Genomic DNA, 21262 nt, shown 5'->3' with positions numbered 1-21262 from the left:
AAACTTAGTGCCATGGGTCTTTTAACTTGCTTCCTTGCTCCTCATCCTTTCTTGCTGCCTGAAATATGGCTTAATACTCAGACACAGCACCTCATCTGAGAGCATGAGGATGCAGATATATGAGAAAGCAAGAAGGTTCTCTGGTCTCTGTGGCATCATGATCTCCCTACCATCCTAGCTGACTGCCTTCAACCTCTCAACATGAGGAAAAAAAGAATAAAAGCCTACCTGGTTAGAACATCGTGGGAGAGGAGCTGGGAAGATGGCTCAGTGGTAGAGGGCTTGCCTTGCAAGCTTGAGGCCCTGGGTTCGATTCCTCAGCACCACATAAGCAAAAAGAAAAAAAGCCAGAAGTGGCGCTGTGGCTCAAGTGGTAGAGCGCTAGCCTTGAGCTGAAGAGCTGAGAGGCAGCGCCCAGGCCCAGAGTTCAGGCCCCTCGACTGGATAAAAAAGAACATCGTGGGAGAGAGGCACCTTTAATATGAAGGTTTCTGATTCAGCAATTGGAAGCAGGGCCTGGTACTTGATCTTTAACATGAGCTTCAAATGATTTCCTTGTGAGGAGTCTTAAGAATCATCCTAGAGAGAAACCCTGCTTTGGAGATATAAACAGGGACTGCAGACTAGTAGTATGAAGTGCTGAAAGGATCATAAACATGGGGAAATCAAATAATAAGTTGCTAGTGGCATATAAACACTTATAAGAAACTGCACAGGCTTTGTGCCATGATCTATCAGCACAGCTCCCCAGTTTCAGATGATGAGACCTCACAGAGACAGTGAGCCGATGGTGAAACTGGGGGTGGATTTCAGAAAATGTAGTGACTTCCATCCCGGTTCAGCAGCATTACCAGTCCTATCAAGCAGCTGAAATGGGAGTGCTTTCTTCCTGAGAGTCATTGCTCTGGGAAATACTGTGTGACTTGTGCCAAAAATATAGGACCTATTCAATGCACAGGAGGGCAGTTCAAGGAGTTTTCTTTCAAGAAGTGATATAGAAGACAATAAAGAGATGCCACCTTGGTTGAAACAAACACTGGTTTTAATTTTACTATCAGTACAAAAAAGTATTCTAATTTGTTCCTACCTCAGATTACCTAATGATAGATATTAGCTCCAGTTCTATTTTTAACTATAACCTATCCTTAGTTAAAGTAAGTCCAACATATAACAAATAATATGTTGTTACACAAAAATACATATACAGTGTTTCTGTATAAAATAGTAAATTTCCTCAAATTTAAATTGGAATTGAGACATAGAATGCAAATTTTATACTTCAGTAAAATATAGCAAGTATAAAACAATTGTACTGCAGTTCTGCCTTATGCAAGATTCAATCACCCAAGTGTTCATAAATCTCAGATGTGGATATTAACTTCAGATAGTTCTTAAATCATCCATACAGTATAATAGTGGTTGTACACAGTCTCTAAGGTTATGAATGTTTGACTGCAGAGTTTGTACTTTTCATACTTTCAGAGGTAAAGGGAAGCTAAGAAGAACTGACAAAATATCAGGTTCAAGTTGTCGGTATCTGCCAGGGGCAGGGGTCTAAAAAGGAAAGAATGAAGCCCTGTGAAGTTACAGCCCTGCAGCTCTTTACATCCAGCCAAGAGGCCAGATCCATAAACAAATACTGGCAGTAGGATAAGGGTTATAGGAAGTTCTAGGTCAGCTGATCACTGGTCATGAAGGCACACACTCTCACTGGAGCTAGAGCTGGGGTTGGGCCAGCGAGAAGAATGATACCAGGGATGAAGGCATCTAAGAGGAGACTGGCATTGTGCGTAGATTTTATAGGGTAGCAAAAGGAAAGCTGTATGTGCTACCTACACAGAGGAAGCAGCAGGTGCATGACGTGGAAGCTGGAAAGGTCTTGACACAGTGCAGAGATCACTTCCTACATCTGAAGCCCAGGCAGTTTGGGGAGGAGCCAGGTGTTGGGTAAGAGAGATAAGGCTCAGAGCAAAAATAGCCTCAAACACAATGCCAAGGACCTTTCAGCTTACTCTATAAATAAAGGGCACTTGTTGGAGCACGTTAGAAAGTTTATTATAAGTACTTTGGTTGCTTATGGTCTTTAGGAGATCCCTTATCTATCAACCTGCTCTATGATTTTAACAGTTTTCCCTGAAACTGGCATGCAAACCTAAGATCAGCTTCCCAGGTGGCTCTACATATTCTGACTTACCTTCCCCTGGGTCCTTATGGTCTTCTCTTTGAATCCAAGAATCAGTGTAAAAAAATAACTTAAGAAAAACCATCTATTTACCTTTTTTCATTTGTTTATTTCTGAAAGCTACATTTTTTTGTGCCAGTTCTGGGGCCTGAATACAGGGTCTGGGTTTGAACACATGTCCTGAGCACTGTGCTCTCCCTGAACTTTTGTGCTCAAGGCTAGCTTAACACAGCTCCACTTCTAGTTGTCTTGGAAAACTGTTTTAACTGGAGGTAGGAGTCTCATGGACTTTCCTGCCAGGTCTGGCTTCCAACAGTGATTCTCAGATCTCAGCCTCCTGAGTAGCTAGGATTACAGGTATGGGCCACAAGCACCTGGTTTGGAAGGCCAGATTTTTAACATAGATTAATACACAAACAGTATTACTATAGGAATTCACTGTGTGCTTTTAATTAATATTTTTGTTTGTGCCAGTTCTAGGCTTGAACACACGACCTGAGCACTGTCCCTGAGATTTTCTGCTCTAGGCTAGTGCTCTATCACTTGAGCCACAGCTCTACTTCTGGCTTTTTTGGTATTCAATTGGAGCCAAGAGTCTCAAGGACTTCCCTACCTGGGCTGTCCTTGAACTGTGATCCTCAGATCTCAGCCTCCTGAATAGCTAGGATTACAGATGTGAGCTAGCAGCACTGGCTTACTATGTGCCTTTAATAAAGATGACAGCTAATGACAATAATTATACCTAACAACAATAGCTAATGAAAAATAATAAAGCCATACCCTGTTCTATGACAGACTTTATTTATGCCAATAAGAAAGAGAATATTATTGTATAATAAGCAGCTGGAAATATCTCCCTATATTTGGCGGTTTTTTTCTTTTGTGCCGATTGTGTGTAGTCATACCTAGAATTTTATTTATTATAGGTTATATAAGTATCTAACAATAATTGTATGAAGTCACTAAGGTACATCTCAACTTCTGTTTCTCCTATTTTTATCTCAAAGGTCTAAAAATCTTTTGAACGTGCGTACATCCATCATTGAGATTTAAAAGATCTAAATATTTTTAGCCATCAGGGAAATGCAAATCAAAACTATATGAGGATTCCATCTCATTCTAGTCAGAATGGACTTTATAAAAAATGATGGAAAGGATGCAAGGGAAACAGAAACCTTTATACACTGTTAGTGAGAATGCAAATTAGCCTAGACACTATGGAAATCAGTCTAGAGTTTCCTCAAAAAATGTAAACTAGGCCAGGTGCTATGGTTCACACTTGTAATCATAGCTTCTTAGGAGGATAAGACCTGGAGGATCACAATTAAAAGCCAGTCTATGAAGAAAAGTCTTTGAGACTCCATCTCCAATTAACCAATAAAATGCCAGACTAGAGGTATAGTTCAAGTGGTAGAGCACTAGTTACGATCAAGAAAGCCCAATAACAGATCCAGACAAATGTTTTAGTTTCCTATTGCTGTAACAAAGCACCACAAACTTAGTGACATAAAATAATGCAAAAGTTGGTTTGTGGTAGTACTGAAAGAAGTTTGAAATCATGGTGATTATGGGCTGGCTTCCCAAGAAACTCCTCTCCCAAGGTCTAGAAACCACCTACAGTCCTTAGCTGGGGACCCCTTTCTCACTCCTTCCCAACCTCCTGCTTCTCTCCTTACCTCTCCTACTTGTCCCTTTGATACTCATGCCCTGCTCTCATAAAAGCCCTGTGATAAAGCTGAGTCCACCAGATAACCCCACACCTCAAAATACTTAATCAAAATACTGCCTCACTTCAAAATATTTGCACTTGCTGGGCGCCAGTGGATCAGGCCTATAATCCTAGCTATTCAGGAGACTGAGATCTGAGGCTCACAGTTCAAAGCCAGCCCAGGCAGGCAAACCCATGACACTCCTATCTCCAATGAACCACCAGAAAACAGGAAGTGGCACTGCGGCTTAGAATGGTAGAGTGCCAGCCTTAAGCACAAAAGCTCAAGCAACAGCACCCAGGCTCAGTTCAAACCCCATGACTGTCAAAAAACAAAAACAAAAATAAAAATGTAATCACATCTACAAAGATCCCCATTTATTTATTTACTATATAAGGCAACATATTTGAAGGTGCTGGGAATTAAGGCATGGACATCTTTGAGCAACCATTATTCAGCTTGCCAGGAGGCTTACTGTTCCTGAGAAATCTCCTGTGCTGTCTGGGCCCTATTTTGAAGGTGATGGTTCTGCGGTCATGTGAGAGACCAAGCTCAGGGCATATCACCAGAGAGGCCTTCTAGATTGTCCTATTTCAGAACAATACAGCCCAATACACTTTTAATATGTTTTGTTATTTGTCTTAAAAATTTCAATGAGCAATAGATGGGAAGATCCTTTTATGCTTATTCCCTTTGTATTCTGTCTTGACATATGTACGTATGGTGGTTCGATGGGGCCTGGATCTTTGAGCACAAAGTTGGATCTTTGAGCCCAGTAGGAATCCAGAAGGAATCTAGAGTTGGGGGGTCTGATGTGATCAGCTGTTGATCAGTGTCTCTCCTGGTTCCCTTTCACCTTCTAGATTAAGTCCAAGGCCTCCCGCATTGTTCAGAAAACTTTCTAACCTGACCCACATCTATCAACTCTCTCTGAGCACCCCCTAGTGGCACTTTAGGTTCTAGCTCTACCAAAATACACAAGTGCTGGCCAATCTGTACTCTCTGCCACACAGAGGCTTGCTTATGTATGTTATTCTCTAGATCTAAAAAAACCATTCAGCAAATGATTCTTGACAAATTCCCACTTTAAGGAATTCATCCTATTCCACTGCCTTAGTGAAACATTCCCTTGAATTATGGGTTCTCTTCTCAACCCCCTTGATGCCATCACTGATTGGATAATTATTCTAATTAGCACCACCTACATAATTAATGAGACCCAGTGCAAAAAAAATGAGGGATCATTTGTTTAAAAAATATATAAAATATATATATATATTTATATGAAAGGCTTTCAAGATAGCAACAGCAGAGTCTTAAACCAAGTGTGAGATCCTTGTAAGCTCCAGACCCTGTACAGTTCAGAGGCCATATACATCCATAAAGCCTGGTCTACCTAATGTGCTGTCAGCTAAAGACATGGAAACTGTACATGGGATCCAAATGTTCTTCATACCTAGGTCAGTGCCACCCTCAATCTACAGGTACAAAAGAGTCACAGTTGGTTGAATGCCAAATGAATGAAGGCCTAAGGTTGAAAACACTCTAGAGAGTACTACATACACTTTTCTTAATGCAGCAGCAACTTGCCACAAACTGGGTAGCTGAAAACAATAGATCTTGATTGAAAAGCTGGGTTGATAGGCTGGGAGTCACTAACAAGACCTCACAAAAACATCAACAGGGCTATGCTTTCTTTGAAAGTACTAGGGAAAACCCTTCCCAACTTCTCCCAGCTCTGGTGGCTCTGGCAGCCCTTGGGGTTCCTTGGCTTACAGCTGCATCACTTCCATGTTTGACTCTCACTTCAGTGTGCATATTTGTGTGTCCTCTTATCACATGGGACCAAGTTATTAAATTTAGTGTCATTCTTAATCCACTCATACCTCACTCATCTTAACAAATTACATCTGCAAAGACCCTCTTTCCAAGCAAGGTCCAGTTCCAAGGTTCTTGATGGACCCAAAGAGAAGGAGCATGATTTAGCCTTCTCCATCAGTCCATGGGACATTTTTCAGAATACCTCAAAAATATGTATACATGTGCATACATCTATGTACATCTACCTATATATGTATATATGAGATATTTGTTTAACAATTTTAATGGAATTTTATTTACCAAGATAACCTCGAAAAATACATAAAATCAGCCGGGCACCAGTGGCTCACGCTTCCTAGCTACTCAGGAGGCTGAGTTCTGAGGATTACCGTTCAAAGCCAGCCAGAGAAGGAAAGTCCGTGAGACTTTTTTTTGGGGGGGGGTTAATTGTGAAAATACCATACAGAGGAGTTACAATTACATGGGCAAGAAAACAAGTACATTTCTTATCAAGCATTTTGCCTCCTCTTTGTTTCCCCTTCCCCTCCCTTCTCATACTCTCTCCTCCCCCCTCCCGAACCTCTCCCACCCCCCACCAAAGTTATAAAGTTCGTTTTTCAACATAACGACTTGTACATCTCATTGTTGCAATGGGTCCCTAGTTAAATGATTTGTTTTTTCCCTTCCCCTCCACAAATTATACCAATATCAAATACAGTGAAAGCATGGGTTATACCATGGGGGAGGAACATACAAAGCAACATAGAAATCATCTTATAAATAGCTTAGAAACAATTTCATGAAAGGAAAAAAAACAAGAAAACATTTGAATAGTTATCTTGGGGTTCATTCCCCTAACATCAACTTATCTGACCTTTTCTGCTTGACTCAGACATATACTATTTGTTGCAAATAAGGGAAACCATGGGACCTATGTTTCTTTGGGCCTGGCTTACTTCACTTAATATAATTTTTTCCAAGCCTTTCCATTTCTTAACAAATGGGGCAATGTCATTCTTTCTGATGGAGGCATAGAATTCCATTGTGTATATATACCACATTTTCTTGCTCCATTCATCTACTGAGGGGCATCTGGGTTGGTTCCATATCTTAGCTATAGTAAATAATGCTGCAATAAACATAGTCATTCTGGTAGCTTTAGTGTGGTCTTGTTTGTGAACATTTGGGTAAATGCCCAAAAGCGGGATTGCTGGGTCATAGGGGAGCTCTATGTGGAGTCTTTTGAGGAACCTCCATACTGCTTACCAAAGTGGTTGAACAAGTTTACACTCCCACCAACAATGCAGTAAGGTTCCCTTCTGTCCACATCCCCTCCAGCATCTGTTGTTATTAGAGTTCTTATAGCCATTTTAACTGGGGTGAGGTGGTATCTCAATGTTGTTTTGATTTGCATTTCTTTATTAGCTAGAGGGGTTGAGCATTTCTTCATGTGTCTATTGGCCATCCTTCTTTTCTCTTCAGAGAAGTTTCTCATTAAGTTTTTAGCCCACTTATTTATTGGCCAGTAAAAGACCCTGAATAGCAAAAATGATCCTTAACAGAAAGAACAGTGCTGGAGGAATATCAATACCACATTTCAAACTCTACTACAAAGACATAGTAATAAAAACGGCTTGGTACTGGCACAAGATCAGAATCCAGGACGAATGGAATAGAATTGAAAACCCAGAAATGAACCTACAGACCTATAGCCATCTAATCTTCAATAAGGGAGCTAAAAAAATAGAATGGAAGAAAGACAGCCTCTTCAGTAAATGGTGCTGGAAAAATTGGTGAACTACTTGTAGAAAACTAAAGCTAGATCCTTATATATCACCCTGCACCTGAATCAACTCCAAATGGATCAAAGACCTCGGAGTCAAAGCAGACACTCTGAAAACATTACAGGATAGAATAGGAGAAACCCTAGGTCTCCTTGGCACAGGCTGAAATTTTCTTAATAGAGACCCAGAAACACAACAAATCAAAGAAAGGTTGGACAAATGGGATTGCATGAAATTGCAGAGCTTCTGCATGGTAAACGACATAGCTCGCAAGATCAAATGAAAGCCCACTAGCCATACAACAGACAAGGGTCTCATATCTAAAATATACCTGGAACTTAAAAAATTAAATCCCGTGAGACTCTTATCTCCAATAAACCACTAGAAAACTGGAAGTGCCGCTGTGGCTCAAGTGGTAGAGTGCTCACCTTGAGCTGAAGAGTACAGGGACAGCACCCAAGCCCAGACTTGAAGCCCCAGGACTGACCAAAAAAGAAAAAAATAGCCATACACATTGTAGAGAAGCATGCATGATAAATGAATTACTTAGAGAGCTAAAAATTTGAGGATGTGATTACCTAAGAAATATCGATTATGGCTAAAGGATCCTATTAATATAAGAAATAACAATAAAATGCCAGGCACTGGTCGCTCATGCTTTTTATCCTAGCTACTCAGAAGGCTGACATCTGAGGATTGTGATTAAAAGCCAGCCTGGGCAAGAAAGTCCATGAGACTTGTATCTCTAATTAATCACAGGAAAAGCCAGAAGTGGTGCTGTGGTCCAAGTGGTAGAGTGTTAGCCTTGAGCAAAACAAGCTTAGGGACAGCACCCAGGCTCAGAGTTCAAGACCCAGGACTGGCAAATAAGTAAAAATAAAATAAAACTGGGAAGATATCCAATTTCCCATGAGGAAAACATGGTGAAACCCAGGAAACTGTTGTGCTTTGTGCCTGCTCCTTATGAAGGGCTGTTAGAAAGTCCCCCAAGAGCATCCTGCACCAGTGGCTCCTAACTCTAAGGGAAAGCATGGAAAGTGTGGGGTGTTAGCATGCCTCTGGGGCTTTTTCATTTGCATAAGTATTAAGGATGAGAGACTATCACTTTGTATATGCTAAGTAGCTAGGGACTTGGGAGGTGCTAATTAAAATAAACTGTTTACTTGTATAGTTCTTAGCTGAATATTCATTGTTTCATTAATAGCATAAGCTATCACAAAAACATGGGGTTTAGGTTTTGTTCATTTATTCTCCTGCAATAATAGAGCCCAGGATTCTTAGGTGGGCATCCTTAGCTAGAACTCTTTGATAGTGACACAGCAGGCTGTTGACCATGCCCTGGTGGTCCTTTAGTTATTCTTTAACAGCAGAAGAGATATGAAGACTTTGTATTAAGACATCACCAAATAGAGTTTCTCTATAGGCAGTTACCTTGCCCTGAGTCAGTCATTTACCTTGCCACCCCTTTGCTGATTTCCTCAGGCTGCCCAAGGAAATAATAATCCATCAAAACAGCTCAATGCTCTGCTGCTCCAGCATTCTCTCATCCTTGACACCCAACCATGCAACTTGAGGTCAATTTAGGGAATTTATGGCCCTCTTTCTTTCCCATAAGAATTGTTCTCATAAAAGATTGAAGAGTGGGACCACTCAGCCATACTTGCATTGCCTCCTCCCCTTACTGTTTGGGATGAGTTCCTCTGTCTATCCTCAACAGAGTTGCTAGAAAATATTACAAGACAAATCTCTGCTTTCAGGTTAAGACCCTATTTCCTCTCACATGGATGGGGGTTATGCTACTCCAGTTATGCAACAGATTTCTGCCCAGCACCACATCTAAGACAATGGGAGCTTTGCCTAACCATTTGTGTCTTAAGATGGGCTATTGCCTCTTTGTCTTGGTGACACATGCTAAGACATAAATTTTTATCGAATGCACAATTCAAAAAGATGTTCTCTCAGGATTTGGCACATTTGTCTTCTGCAAGTGACTAATATGGTCTTTGTATTACTATAGTGAAATATCTAATTATTTTTTTAAAAAGCTCAGTTAGCCCATAGTTTTGGAGGCTAGAAGTCCAAACAACATGGCCCTGTTGGGTGAGGATCTCTTTTGGCTGCTTCAGCTCATGGCAGAGTGGTGGAAGATGTGTGGGAGAAAGTACTTCACTAGACAGGAAGTCAGAGAGAGGCCAGGGTTCCATACCCCTTCCAAGAGCATGCCTTCACCTTCAATTGTTCTGAAGGCCTCTTTCTGGGTCCTACCTCTTAAAGGTCCCATCTGCACTTTAAGGGCAGTCTTCAACACACGCAACTTTGCAGGACAAGCCATACCCAAATCACAGCAGATTCAAAGTAGAGTTTCTCTAGTCAAAGTAGTCTCTTCATGACTCCACCTCAAAACCAGTATCTGGGCTCAATAGAATAGTAGTTTATTTATTTCCCTCTCCCCTTATCAACCTTCCTTAAGCCCTTTAGTTGCAAAAGCAGATAGGTAGGGTGTTATAGATGTTCAATTCTAACCTAAGAAATTTAGATACAGATTTGCTTAATCTTGTTATTAGGAAACTGCTGTTTAAACATACTCTCCCAGTCTATTCTACAGTGGAGGGTGTGTATATGTGCTTCAGTGATTGAAATTTTAAAAAGCTTTGAAGTCCCTCTGGACTAGGAAGAGAACTTGAAGCTATTCAGTCCTACAACTACTAATTTTCTCCTGAGGAATTTGGGACTTACTTGTTTACTTACTAATATAGAAATTAAGGTTTAAATCTACATTTAAGTGACATGCCAGAGTGACACAATTATTAATATATTATATATAACATATATATTATATATTATAATTATTAATCCAAGTTCTAGCTTTCTCTGAAACCAGACTTGCCTAAGATCTCCATCAAAAGACTCCACAACCTGTTCTGAAAACACAATATACAGCCGCCCCCATGAGAGGATTGTCTAGGCTGGGTTTAGACCCACACTGAGTTGTATGATCTTACACAAGTTATTGAATCTCTCTGGGCTTCAGACTCACCATCAGTAGATCAAGAATAAAACAACTCACAGGGATACCTGGAAGAGTGACACACGTAAGGGTTTCATAGAGCAGGAGCTAACAAAGGCACTTGATATATGCTTTGGATTGCATGCTCAATTATCGATTTATGTGCATCTGTTTTTCTCAATTACTTTATCCCTTTGTCCCCAATCACATTTATAATCTTTCATTTATCATCACTTCAGGAGAAGTAGGGAGAAGTAAACTACCCACCTTCCTGAATTTGTTCTTCCAAAGCCTAATCCTAAAGTTCAATAAGGAAAGAATCCTGGATATACACTAAAGGTCTTGGCAAGAAGCTGAGGTGGGGTGGGGGACACACAAAATAAAGAAAGGGAAATTTTCCTGGGAATGGACTTTGAGTTTTTGGAAAAGAGAGCAGAGTAAGATCATTAGGTCTTAAATGAAGAAGACAGCAGGGCCCATATTCCTAGGGCCTGGGATTGTCTGCAAAGACGCAGACAGAAAATGAAGGGGGGACACTCAGGAGGCTACCCAGATGCAGATGATGGTGGTCATCAGGACCTTCCCTCCACATTTTTTTTTTTGCTTATTACAATACTCTCCAAATGATGGCAGAATCCCAGGTATTTGGAGGGCCCAATCTTCTGTGAGGAGGGCCCCAGGAATGAGGCTAATTTTCTGCTCCAAGGAAGGGAAGTTTGAGGTCAGAAATTAAGTTGTATTACAGAAAGTGAACCATCCAGTACTCCTTGCAAACGTGGTGGGGAAGCCACTGGGGCTATTTGTGGCCAAGAGGAGGAAGTTGTTTTTTTTAATTTTATTTTGTTTACCCTTCACATCCCTTCCCAGCCTCCCCCCCCCCAAAGAGGAGGAAGTTTTACTTGCCTGTACCTCACATGTACCTGAATACACAGCACACCCCCACACTGGTGGGGGTGGGCAGCAGAAGGTCACGCCTTCTCCCAAAGACTTACCTAGATTGTTGGTGTCTGTAAAGAATATGCAGCAGAGAGGAATGAAGAAAGGCCTGTAGGGAAGGACAGAATCCTTGGAAATCTTGACCACTCAAGCCATCTGCAACTTATACTGTCCTTGGATTTCTTTGTGCTGGTTATTACTGCCATCTAGTGGCAGTAATTTTGGAACTAAAACACTTTGAACTAAAACACTCAAGGCAATGAACTGATTTTCTTTCCTATATTCTTTCCTTCCATTATTTATCTGTTCATTCATGCATTTCTCCTACAAAAATCTTATGAAGACAAGCTGTAAATGGCCAGTCCTCATGAATAAAATAAGGACATATAGTAACAAGAGATAAAATCTATCTCCAGGCCCTCTGAAATTTACACAAGTGAGGGAAGGCAGCTACAAATCAAATAAGAAAATTAAAAAGTATGCCAGGAGTGTAATCCTAGCTACTGAGGAGGCTGAGAGCAGAGGACTGCAGTTCAAAACCAGTCCAGGCAGGAAAGTCTGTGAGACTCTTATCTCCAATTAACCACCAGAAAACTGGAAGTGGTGCTGTGGTTCAAGTGGTAGAGCACTAGCCTTGAGCTGAAGAGCTGAGGGGCAGTGTCCCGGCCCAGAGTTTAAGCCCCACGACTGACAGAAGAGGGGGAGGGGGGGGGGGGGGGGGGGGGGGGGGGGGGGGGGGGGGGGGGGGGGAGAATGGGGAGGGAGGAGGAGGAGGAGGAGGAGGAAGAGGAGGAGTAGGAGGAAGAGGAGGAGGAAGGAAGGAAGGAAGGAAGGAAGGAAGGAGGAGGAGGAGGAGGAAGAGGAAGAAGAAGAAGAAGATGATGATGACGAAGAAGGAGAAGGAGAAGGAGAAGAAGAAGAAACAGGAACTTTACTGGTTGAGAGTGGGACAGAAATGAAGGATGACTTCCTAAGAAGATGCTGATTGTCTGACATGCTGGAAGATAGAAGAAGACCGTGAGAATAGTCAGAAAACTGAGGCACAAGGTGGGGAGATGTGTTGAGAAGGTTTGGTGCTCACATTGTACTAGTACCTAGTATCAGTTTCTGATTTCTGAACTAGATCTGTAGTTGTAGCTTATAGTAACTAAAGAGGATTTTTATTTTATTGACTTTAAGTAGTTATACAAAAGGGTTTCAATTCAACATGTCAGTTTGTAAGTATAATGTATTTTGTTTAATGTCACCTCTTTTACCATTCTCTCATCTCTCCAACCTCACCCATCCCCTCAATTTCCCTAGTTCCATTTTTACACATACACATTTATTAAGACTGAATTATCCTACTCTTCATCCCTCCGTTTGTCTACTCTCCTCCCTTTGACCTCACCCTCCTGACACCTCAAGCCCCAGCTTCCTGGTATTCATTTTGTAAGAATGTAAGTTAGTGTCTATGGAGTTTTTAGGATTTAGGGGAACACGGTGCTATGGGTTGAGCCCAGGGTCTTGTGCAAGCTAGGCAAAACACTCTAACACTGAGCTTCAGCCCCCAGACTTGTCTTACCTGTGAGCTTATATGACTGTGCAATGCTTAGGTGAGAACCTTATGTGTAGATAAGTTTTTATAAATTTAAATATTACAAAGACACAAACTCTAGGTATTGTAACATGTATATTTAAAGCCAATGTGCAACAATGGACTATTTGATTTTAAATAATATGCTTTGTAATGTGAAAGTTCAACACTTTATATGACAATATATTGGAAAAATTCTCCCCATCTTGGTGTTTATTTCAGACATGATGACATAAAATAAAGATCAAATGATATGTTACTGGTGAAATAAAGGTAGAAAGTCCACTCAGGGTACTGTGAGAATGTCTGGAGACCAAGTCTAGGACAGAATGGGTCCCCTAAAACTAAGTAGCAAGAAAAGCCCATTGCTATGGAGACAATTCTCTCAATGAAGGGCTGAGAACAAAGGGGAAGTATAAGAAAAGCCTTGGGATTCTGAAGAGTAATTGGAAGCCTGGCAGAGGCATTGCATGAAATCAATCCATTATTTCTTTTTCTTTTCAAAATTATCCCAGAGAAGTTTTTTTGGCTCTTAAACTTTTTTAAAATAAAATTTAAGAGACATAGCATTGTAATGCACATGACAATATTTTACCAAACCCTAAAAATTAGCATAAACTTAAGCTTTCTCATAGTCAACCGATCATTGCAAGTTCATTTTTCTCTTAGAATTCATGAGAAGCAATAAAGAGAGGGCATGAGGTTGCGAGAGAGCATCGATCAATTTGCTCTCTTTTAGCCTATGGAATTCATTATTAATTACCCGCTAAGGAATGGCGGACCACAACAAAGATGGAGGCGCTGGCTTCACCATGGCAACATCAGCCCAGTGCATTCTGGGACACGTCGCACGTATGCAGTTCCGGCCTGTTTGTTTGACATCACTTCTGGCCCCGGGATGGCGGCGCGCACAAGTCTTTCTCCTGGTGTGGCGAACTTAGGGCGGAAGAGATGCCGCCCCTGAGAGGCCTCCCCGCGGGCCTCGGAGCGCTCGGCCGCGCCGGCACCATGGAGAGCGAAGGCGGGAGCTCGGCGGCTGTTCTTGCCGTCGTGACTGAACGTCGGTTTGCCCAGCGATACCGGGAATATCTGGAGCAGTGCGAGCTCTTGGATCGCCGGCACCGTGTGGCAACCGTGGCCGGCGGCGCCGTGGCGATCCCGGTGCTGGGGGAGACCCTCCCCGAGCCGCACCTGCAGGAGCTGAGGACTCGCGTGGGCCCGGGGAGCTCTTGTGTGCCCACGCGGCTCCCGCATCCCGCCCCTTCCAAGAAGGCCTGGGGATGTTCGCCTGCCCAGAGACTGTGTCGTGAGTTGAGATGCTGGGCTGAGCGCCGGGGAATGACATGGTCAGCCGAGTTAGAGGCCGATTTGCCCCGATCTTGGCAACGGCATGGTGACCTCTTGTTGCTGAATGGAGACTGTTTCCGAGCCAAGCCATGGGAAAGTCTGGAACCAGAACTCTGGGAGGTTGTTGCCTCGGCCCTTGGTGTCCAGCGTTTGGCCAAACGAGGACGGGTGTTACCTGATGGCACGCGAACGCCAGCAGTGACACTGTTGCTAGGTGACCACGGCTGGGTAGAGCACGTGGATAATGGTATCCGTTATAAGTTTGATGTGACTAAGTGCATGTTCTCCTTTGGAAACATCACCGAGAAGCTGCGGGTGGCATCGCTGCCCTGTGCTGGGGAAGTGGTGGTGGATCTCTACGCTGGGATCGGTTATTTTACATTGCCTTTCTTGGTCCACGCTGGTGCTGCTTTCGTCCATGCCTGTGAGTGGAACCCCCACGCTGTAGCTGCGCTGAGAAATAACCTGGAGCTCAATGGAGTAGCAGATCGGTGCCAAATACACGTTGGGGATAACCGGAAACTAAAACTTTCAAGCGTTGCAGACAGGGTGAACCTGGGGCTGATCCCCAGTTCAGAGGAAGGCTGGCAGGTAGCCTGCCAAATGCTCCGACAGGAGACTGGGGGCATTTTGCATATCCACCAAAACGTGGAGTCTTTCCCAGGAAAGAATCTTCAGACACAGGGAAGCAACCAAATGGAGAAAGAACACAGGCCATATCCTCAGCAGATTATCACCAACGAATTGGAAAATAGAGATTCCAGGGATTCTATGAGAAAAATAACATCATCAGCTACTAAGCTAGAGTGGCAGAAGTGGGCAGAATCTGCAGAAACCCGAATTGCCAGTCTTCTTCAGCAGGTGCATGGAAAACTGTGGAAAACACAAATCCTGCACATCCAACCAGTGAAATCCTACGCTCCACATGTGGCTCATATAGTGCTGGATCTGGAATGCCGCCCCTGTCCTGTAGTTGGTTAGAGGAGGTACATCCAGTAACTCAAGGGATCCATGTGAGTGGCCCTTCATGCTTCTGTTCAGGATAAGTTCTCACCCCTTTTATTTCCTGGTGGTGGTAGTGGTGGTGGTGGTGGTGGTGTGTCCTGTTAGCAGGCTGTAGATCACATCAAATTATCAATGAAATTGGGCACGCTGAGCAAGTATTTGAGAAAACTAGTGTGGCTCATAAGAAGCTCATTTGTGCAATCATGAACTGTGAATTAAATGCCTTAGGTATGCGGTTTTGCTATTCATTTGGTCGTGGACTTCCTTATTTCCAAATAAGGAATTTCTTTGGAAACCCCCTGGTGAACAATATTAAGGACCATAAAAGAAGATATAGCAGGGCTGAGAGTGTAGCTAGTGATAAGAGTGGTGGAGACAGAAATAGGATCAAAAGTCTGAATGCTCAGAAAACGAGTCATCCTTGGACAGTTTGGAACTGAGGAGGCAGTGATGTGTGTTGAAGAGGTATGCGTTGTCATGAGGACTAAAAGGCACTATGTGTAAATTCGCTGGGAAATGTTAGCTCTCATGTGATCCTACTGTAGAAAGCAGCCTGCCTATTTCTATGTCTCTGGATGCCTTCCTGTGTTTTCCCTAATCATTTGCTTAGCTACATGCTTTCTTTTCACTTGTGTGCTTACAAATCACTGTATTCAAACTAAAATGATAAGGAGGGCAACCTGGGGACTTGAGCCAAAATGGGGAAAATGAATCAAGAGAGCAACATTTGAGGATTAAGGATTGCCTTTTTGACCTAGGTTGTAGACAAGGAGTTGGTGTAAGATACAGCTGGTCAAATTCACTTGAAGGGGGCTGGGAAGGTGGCTCAGTGGTAGAGTGCTTGCCTTGCATGCATGAGGCCCTGGGTTCGATTCCTCAGCACCCCATAAACAGAAAAAGCCAGAAGAGGTGCTTGGCTCAAGTCATAGAGTACTAGCCTTAAGCTGAAGAGCTGAGGGACAGCACCCAGGCCCAGAGTTCAGGCCCCAGGAAAAATTACCTGCAAGATTACTCAATCATTTGATCACACGAAATTTCACAGAGACCAGAAACAGTGTCAAAATAGTGTCTATAGATTACTAAGTTACTATAGGTTATACTATGAGGACAGAAAAGAATACCATCAATATCCAGCATCTGTTGACACAGTATCAAATACAGTGGATGACTTCCAAACAGCAGAGGAATAATCTCTACAGAAGCAACAGGAGGCTGGGCGCTGGTGGCTCACGCCTGTAATCCTAGCTACTCAGGAGGCTGAGATCTGAGGATCGCGGTTCAAAGCCAGCCCGGGCAGGAAAGACCGTGAGACTCCTATCTCCAATAAACCACCAGAAAACCGGAAGTGGCGCTGTGGCTCAAGTGGTAGAGCTCTTGCCTTGAGCTGAAGGCCCTGGGTTCGATTCCTCAGCACCCCATAAACAAAAAGAAAAAAGCCGGAAGTGGCGCTGTGGCTCAAGTGGTAGAGCTCTTGCCTTGAGCTGAAGAGCTGAGGGACAGCGCCCAGGCCCAGAGTTCAAGCCCCACGACTGACAAAAAAAAAAAAAAAAAGCAACAGGAACACTGTCAAAAAGTGACAAGGTAATAGCAGGGTATGGTAACACATGGCATAGGTAGGAAAAATGAGGTGCTGAGCAGGCAGGCCCCCGAGAAAAATGCAAGCTCTATGTGGAAAATGGCTATTTGAAAAAGGAAGTTGGGGGGTATGGCTCAAGTGACAGAGCACTTAACAAGCACAAGACTGAGTTCAAATCTTAGTACTGCCAAGAAAGTTTGTTACCTCTACTCCTTCTCTTGGCAGTATCTTAGTACTCAGAAAAGGTCTGATCACCAGCCTACATTAACATTTACTTTTCATTTATATCCTAATATTAAGTTCTGCTTAATTACCACCTCAAAAACAATTCTAGCTGATCCTTACAGTACTCATACTATTGGAGTATATGCCTTGTTTACCAATCCCTACTCTTCTCACCTGCACCTGCATTTGCCACTTCAAATACATAGGCCATTGTTGTGTGTGTATGTGTGTAACTCCAGTGCTTGTTTCTCATTTCTCTCCCACTAAGGAAGCTTAAGTTCAGAGACATGATTTATAAAGCTTAACTGAGTAGTTTCACCTGAAATCTTGAGAAACTGTCCTCTTATTAAATTTCTGTATTAATACAGCCAAAAATCAGATTTTTGTTAGTGAACAGTGACTTGATGAGTATCCACAGAAAATTCAATCTAGGTTTTATACATCTGCCATCTAAAAACTGAAAGCTACTAAAAGCCTTTTGAATTGTTGAAGATAAATGAAGAGATGATGTTTTAAAAATGTTTTTTGGTGGTAGTGGTATTGGGTTTGGATTCAGGGCCTTCCCACCTGAGCTCCACTCCCAGCCCCCCTCACGTTGCAGATAGGGTCTCGTGATTTTGCCTCAGACCTCAGTCATCCTACCTGTGCCTCCCAAGGCATGTTTTGAAAGAAAATTTCACTTTTTTGGTCCTGGCTACTCTCAAACCACAATCTTTATCTTTTCCTCTCCCTTATATCTGAGATTACAGGCTCAGTTTTTTTGAACACAAGTATTCTATGTACAAAGTTGGTGCATTGGTATGAATGTACACATACACACACAGAGCTCTTAATAGACTTGATGTAAACATATACCATAAATTGTGCAGCATTTGAGTCAATGTAGAAACAAGCAAAGATTGGATTCAGTATATTGCAACTATTTCTTTGAAAGCCTATTTTTTTTGGGGGGGGTGGTCATGGGGGCTGAACTCTGGGCCTGGGTGTTGTCCCTCAGCTCTTCAGCTCAGTGTTAGTGCCATACCACTTGAGCCACAGCACTACTTCCAGCTTTTTCTGCTTATGTGGTGCTGAGGAATTGAACCCAGTGCCTCATGCATGCGAGGCAAGCACTCTACCACTGAGCCAACTTCCCAGCCCCTGAAAGCCTATCTTTTAAGAATTCCTGGGGTCCTGAAAGCCTGTCTTTTAAGAATCCCTGGGGTTCTGAAAGCCTATCTTTTAAGAATTCCCAGAGCCGGGACCCAGAGTTCAGGCCCCATGACCACCAAAAAAAAAAAAAAAAATCCTAAGCATTTTATGTTACTTCAACAGTATTAAAGGTATTATTTTAAAATACTTGCCATATAGTTTAGTTACACCTTCACTTTATAAATGAAGAAAGTTTTAAAAAGACTTACTGGGCAGAACTGCCTCACACATGTCATCCTTAGCTACTTAGGAGGCTGAAAGAGAGCCAAGGTTTAAGGTAAGCCCAGGTATACACACCAAAGACCTCTGTGGAACTTTCAGCTGCATGGGAAGATAATATTGGGAAGAATGCAGGCCCAGGCCACCAGGGCAGAAAAGTCTGCAAGTTTGTGTTGACATGTACCTGTCATCCTAGCTATGACAGGTAGCTCTTATTCCTGGGAAGGGAGACCTTATCTCAAAAATAACCATTGCAAGCCAGGCAACAGTGTCTCATGTCTATAATCCTAGCTACTCAGAAGACTGAGATCTGAGGATCTTGGTTTGAAGCCAGCCCAGGCAGGGAAGGCCAAGAGACTTATCTCCAGCTAACCACCAGAAAGCCAGAGTGTAGCTCAAAGTAGTAGACTGTTAGTGTTCCTTGTGTACAAAAGCTCAGGACAGCAGGCAAACCCTGGATTCAAGACCAACAATGACAAAAAAAAAAAAAAAGCAAAAAAAGAGAAATGAGTGAAAAAAGGTCGTGGTTCAGCCATAAGAGTGTCTATCTAGCAAGCATAAGGCCATCAACTCCAACTGTAGTACTGCCAGACCCAATAAATATAGAGACTTGCTTGAAGTTCTATATAAGAAAGGATGCTTATATCACCACCTGAAAGATCTTGGCCCTGACAGAAGTTAGCCTGAGTTAGGAACCCCTTTAAAAGGAGGCCTTCATAAATTTTGTCATCTTGCTCAGCGGCCATCTAGTTCTCATGGTATCTTTCGTATATCGCTATGTATTATAGTGAGCCTACAGACACTCTTATATCTGTTCACCAAATTAAGATTAGAAACAATACAACATTGATGAGGACTGAAGCAATTGTTCGTTTTAAAAAACTTTTTATTTAATGTTTGCATTTAACTTTTAAAAAAATAAAAAATAGAGGAAAACCATTGAACTACTTTATTTTCCATTTTGCACAATCACAATATAATGGTATTCACCTCCTGTGTCCTCTGTCATAATCTTGTTTGAAATTAGTCCTTGTGGACCTTTTTTTCCATAATGGCTTCATTCTTTCAGCTTGAAATTCCACTCAGGGCTGAGTAAGAGATGAATTGAATAGCTTATTTATTTCTGTAATTACCCAATTAGTAGATAATTTGCATAGGTCTTCATAATTCTCTCACCTTTTACCAAGTTTGTTTTCCTTTGGGAATTTTGCCATAAGTACAAAGTTATTCCCCAGAGACACAGTTTAGGAAAACAGATTAGATTTGAGGTGAATCACAATGAGGGCATTGCAATAAACCAAAGTACAGTAGGGAATTGAACTAAGATGTGATGATAGCATTAGAAAGACACTGTGAAGACAGAGTAGAAATGATTCAGTGTAGAAGTGGCTGTAAGTAAAAGAAGAAATCAAAGATGCCAAATTTTTACCTTACAACTTTGGATTCAAATCTTAGGTTTAACTCTTGGCAGTTTGGGGCTTACTAGCAACCCACTACTTACTACCTTTGTGATCTTGCAGTTTATCTAAACTCTAATTTCCTTTGTAAAACAGGTGTAATACCCCCCAGAATAGGCCAATGCAAAGACTCCATTAAAAGGTAAAACCCTGGACACAGTACCTAGCATATAGTAAAAGCCCTAGATAGATGGGGAGAGGGAAATGAAGTTTTGTTTGTTGTTTTTTTTTTTAAACAAACATGGCTGAAGAGAGGGCGCTGGGTGAAGGGTTCAGTTTTTACACTACTTACGGAGTAGGACTACAAGGAGTACCACGCCTGACAGAAATGTCCTGTAAGAGTTGGGTAATTCTGCTAAGGATCTCCCCCAATGCAAGGGGTACTGGTAAAGGATCGCACCAACAGGAGGCGGACAGACACGAGACTGCAGGAGACACTCTGGACGCGGAGCCCTGGGGAGTCAGGCTTTCTGCTTCCTATTGAAGAAATGAAAAAGGAGCAACAAGACTGACACGCAAGAAGAATGGACTCACCGGCCCCGAAGAGGAAGAGACTGTCCAGGTGCGCCGGCCTCAGAGACGCGGAGGCATGGGACGGGCGGGAGGCCCCGCGGCCGTGCCGGCCCTCTGCTCTGCCTGCTGGCACAGGGGTGGAGGCTGGAAGGGAAGCGTGCACAGAGATGAAGGGGAGGTTTACCTTGGCGGCGCCCACCGCACGTAGCCCAGCACCACGTCCGGCCGCCGTCCACGCAGGCTGGCCGTGACACCGCCGGACCGTCGGCCCCGGCTCCGGCGCGGCCTCCGCGGCCTGTCCGCTCAGGGGGGCGGGGGGGGGGGAAGCACGTCGGGACACTCGCTGGGCGCTAAGCAAACTGCGAACGCTTGCCCCCGCGTTAGCGCCGGGTCTCCCGCGCGCGCCTCGGGGGCGGGCCGAAACCATGGGAACGCTCCGAGGCTGTGCGCCCGGCGCGACGACGGCCTGAGAAGCGCCGGATTGTGACGCAAGCAGCGGCGCGGGCTTCCCGTTCTCGCGCGACCGCGGGCCCAGCCTCCGGGCCTCGCCACCGCAGCCAAGGCCGAGGCAGGCGGGGTCAAGATGGTGGCTCCGCGGGCGGGGGAGGCGGTGGAGGGAGGAGGAGCCAGACCATAGCCAGCCGGAAACACCGACGCCCGGAGACCTCCCGGGGAGCCGCCGCCGCCGCCCCAGCCTCCGCCTCCGCCGCCTGC

The 21262-nt window shown here is 43.4% G+C and overlaps 1 protein-coding gene across 1 annotated transcript; it reads left to right on the top strand.

The window, feature by feature from the left end:
• Positions 1-13916: 13916 nt before the first annotated feature.
• Positions 13917-16174, top strand: Trmt12 (tRNA methyltransferase 12 homolog (S. cerevisiae)). The gene has a single exon (XM_013036751.1). The coding sequence runs from the start codon at positions 13967-13969 to the stop codon at positions 15341-15343; it is 1377 nt and encodes a 458-aa protein (XP_012892205.1). The 5' UTR covers positions 13917-13966; the 3' UTR covers positions 15344-16174.
• The last annotated feature ends 5088 nt before the right edge of the window (positions 16175-21262 follow it).

The sequence above is a fragment of the Dipodomys ordii genome, unplaced genomic scaffold (genome assembly GCF_000151885.1).
Source record: "Dipodomys ordii isolate 6190 unplaced genomic scaffold, Dord_2.0 Scaffold405, whole genome shotgun sequence".
Lineage (NCBI taxonomy): Eukaryota > Metazoa > Chordata > Mammalia > Rodentia > Heteromyidae > Dipodomys > Dipodomys ordii.
This window is presented reverse-complemented; position numbering and strand designations above follow the sequence as displayed.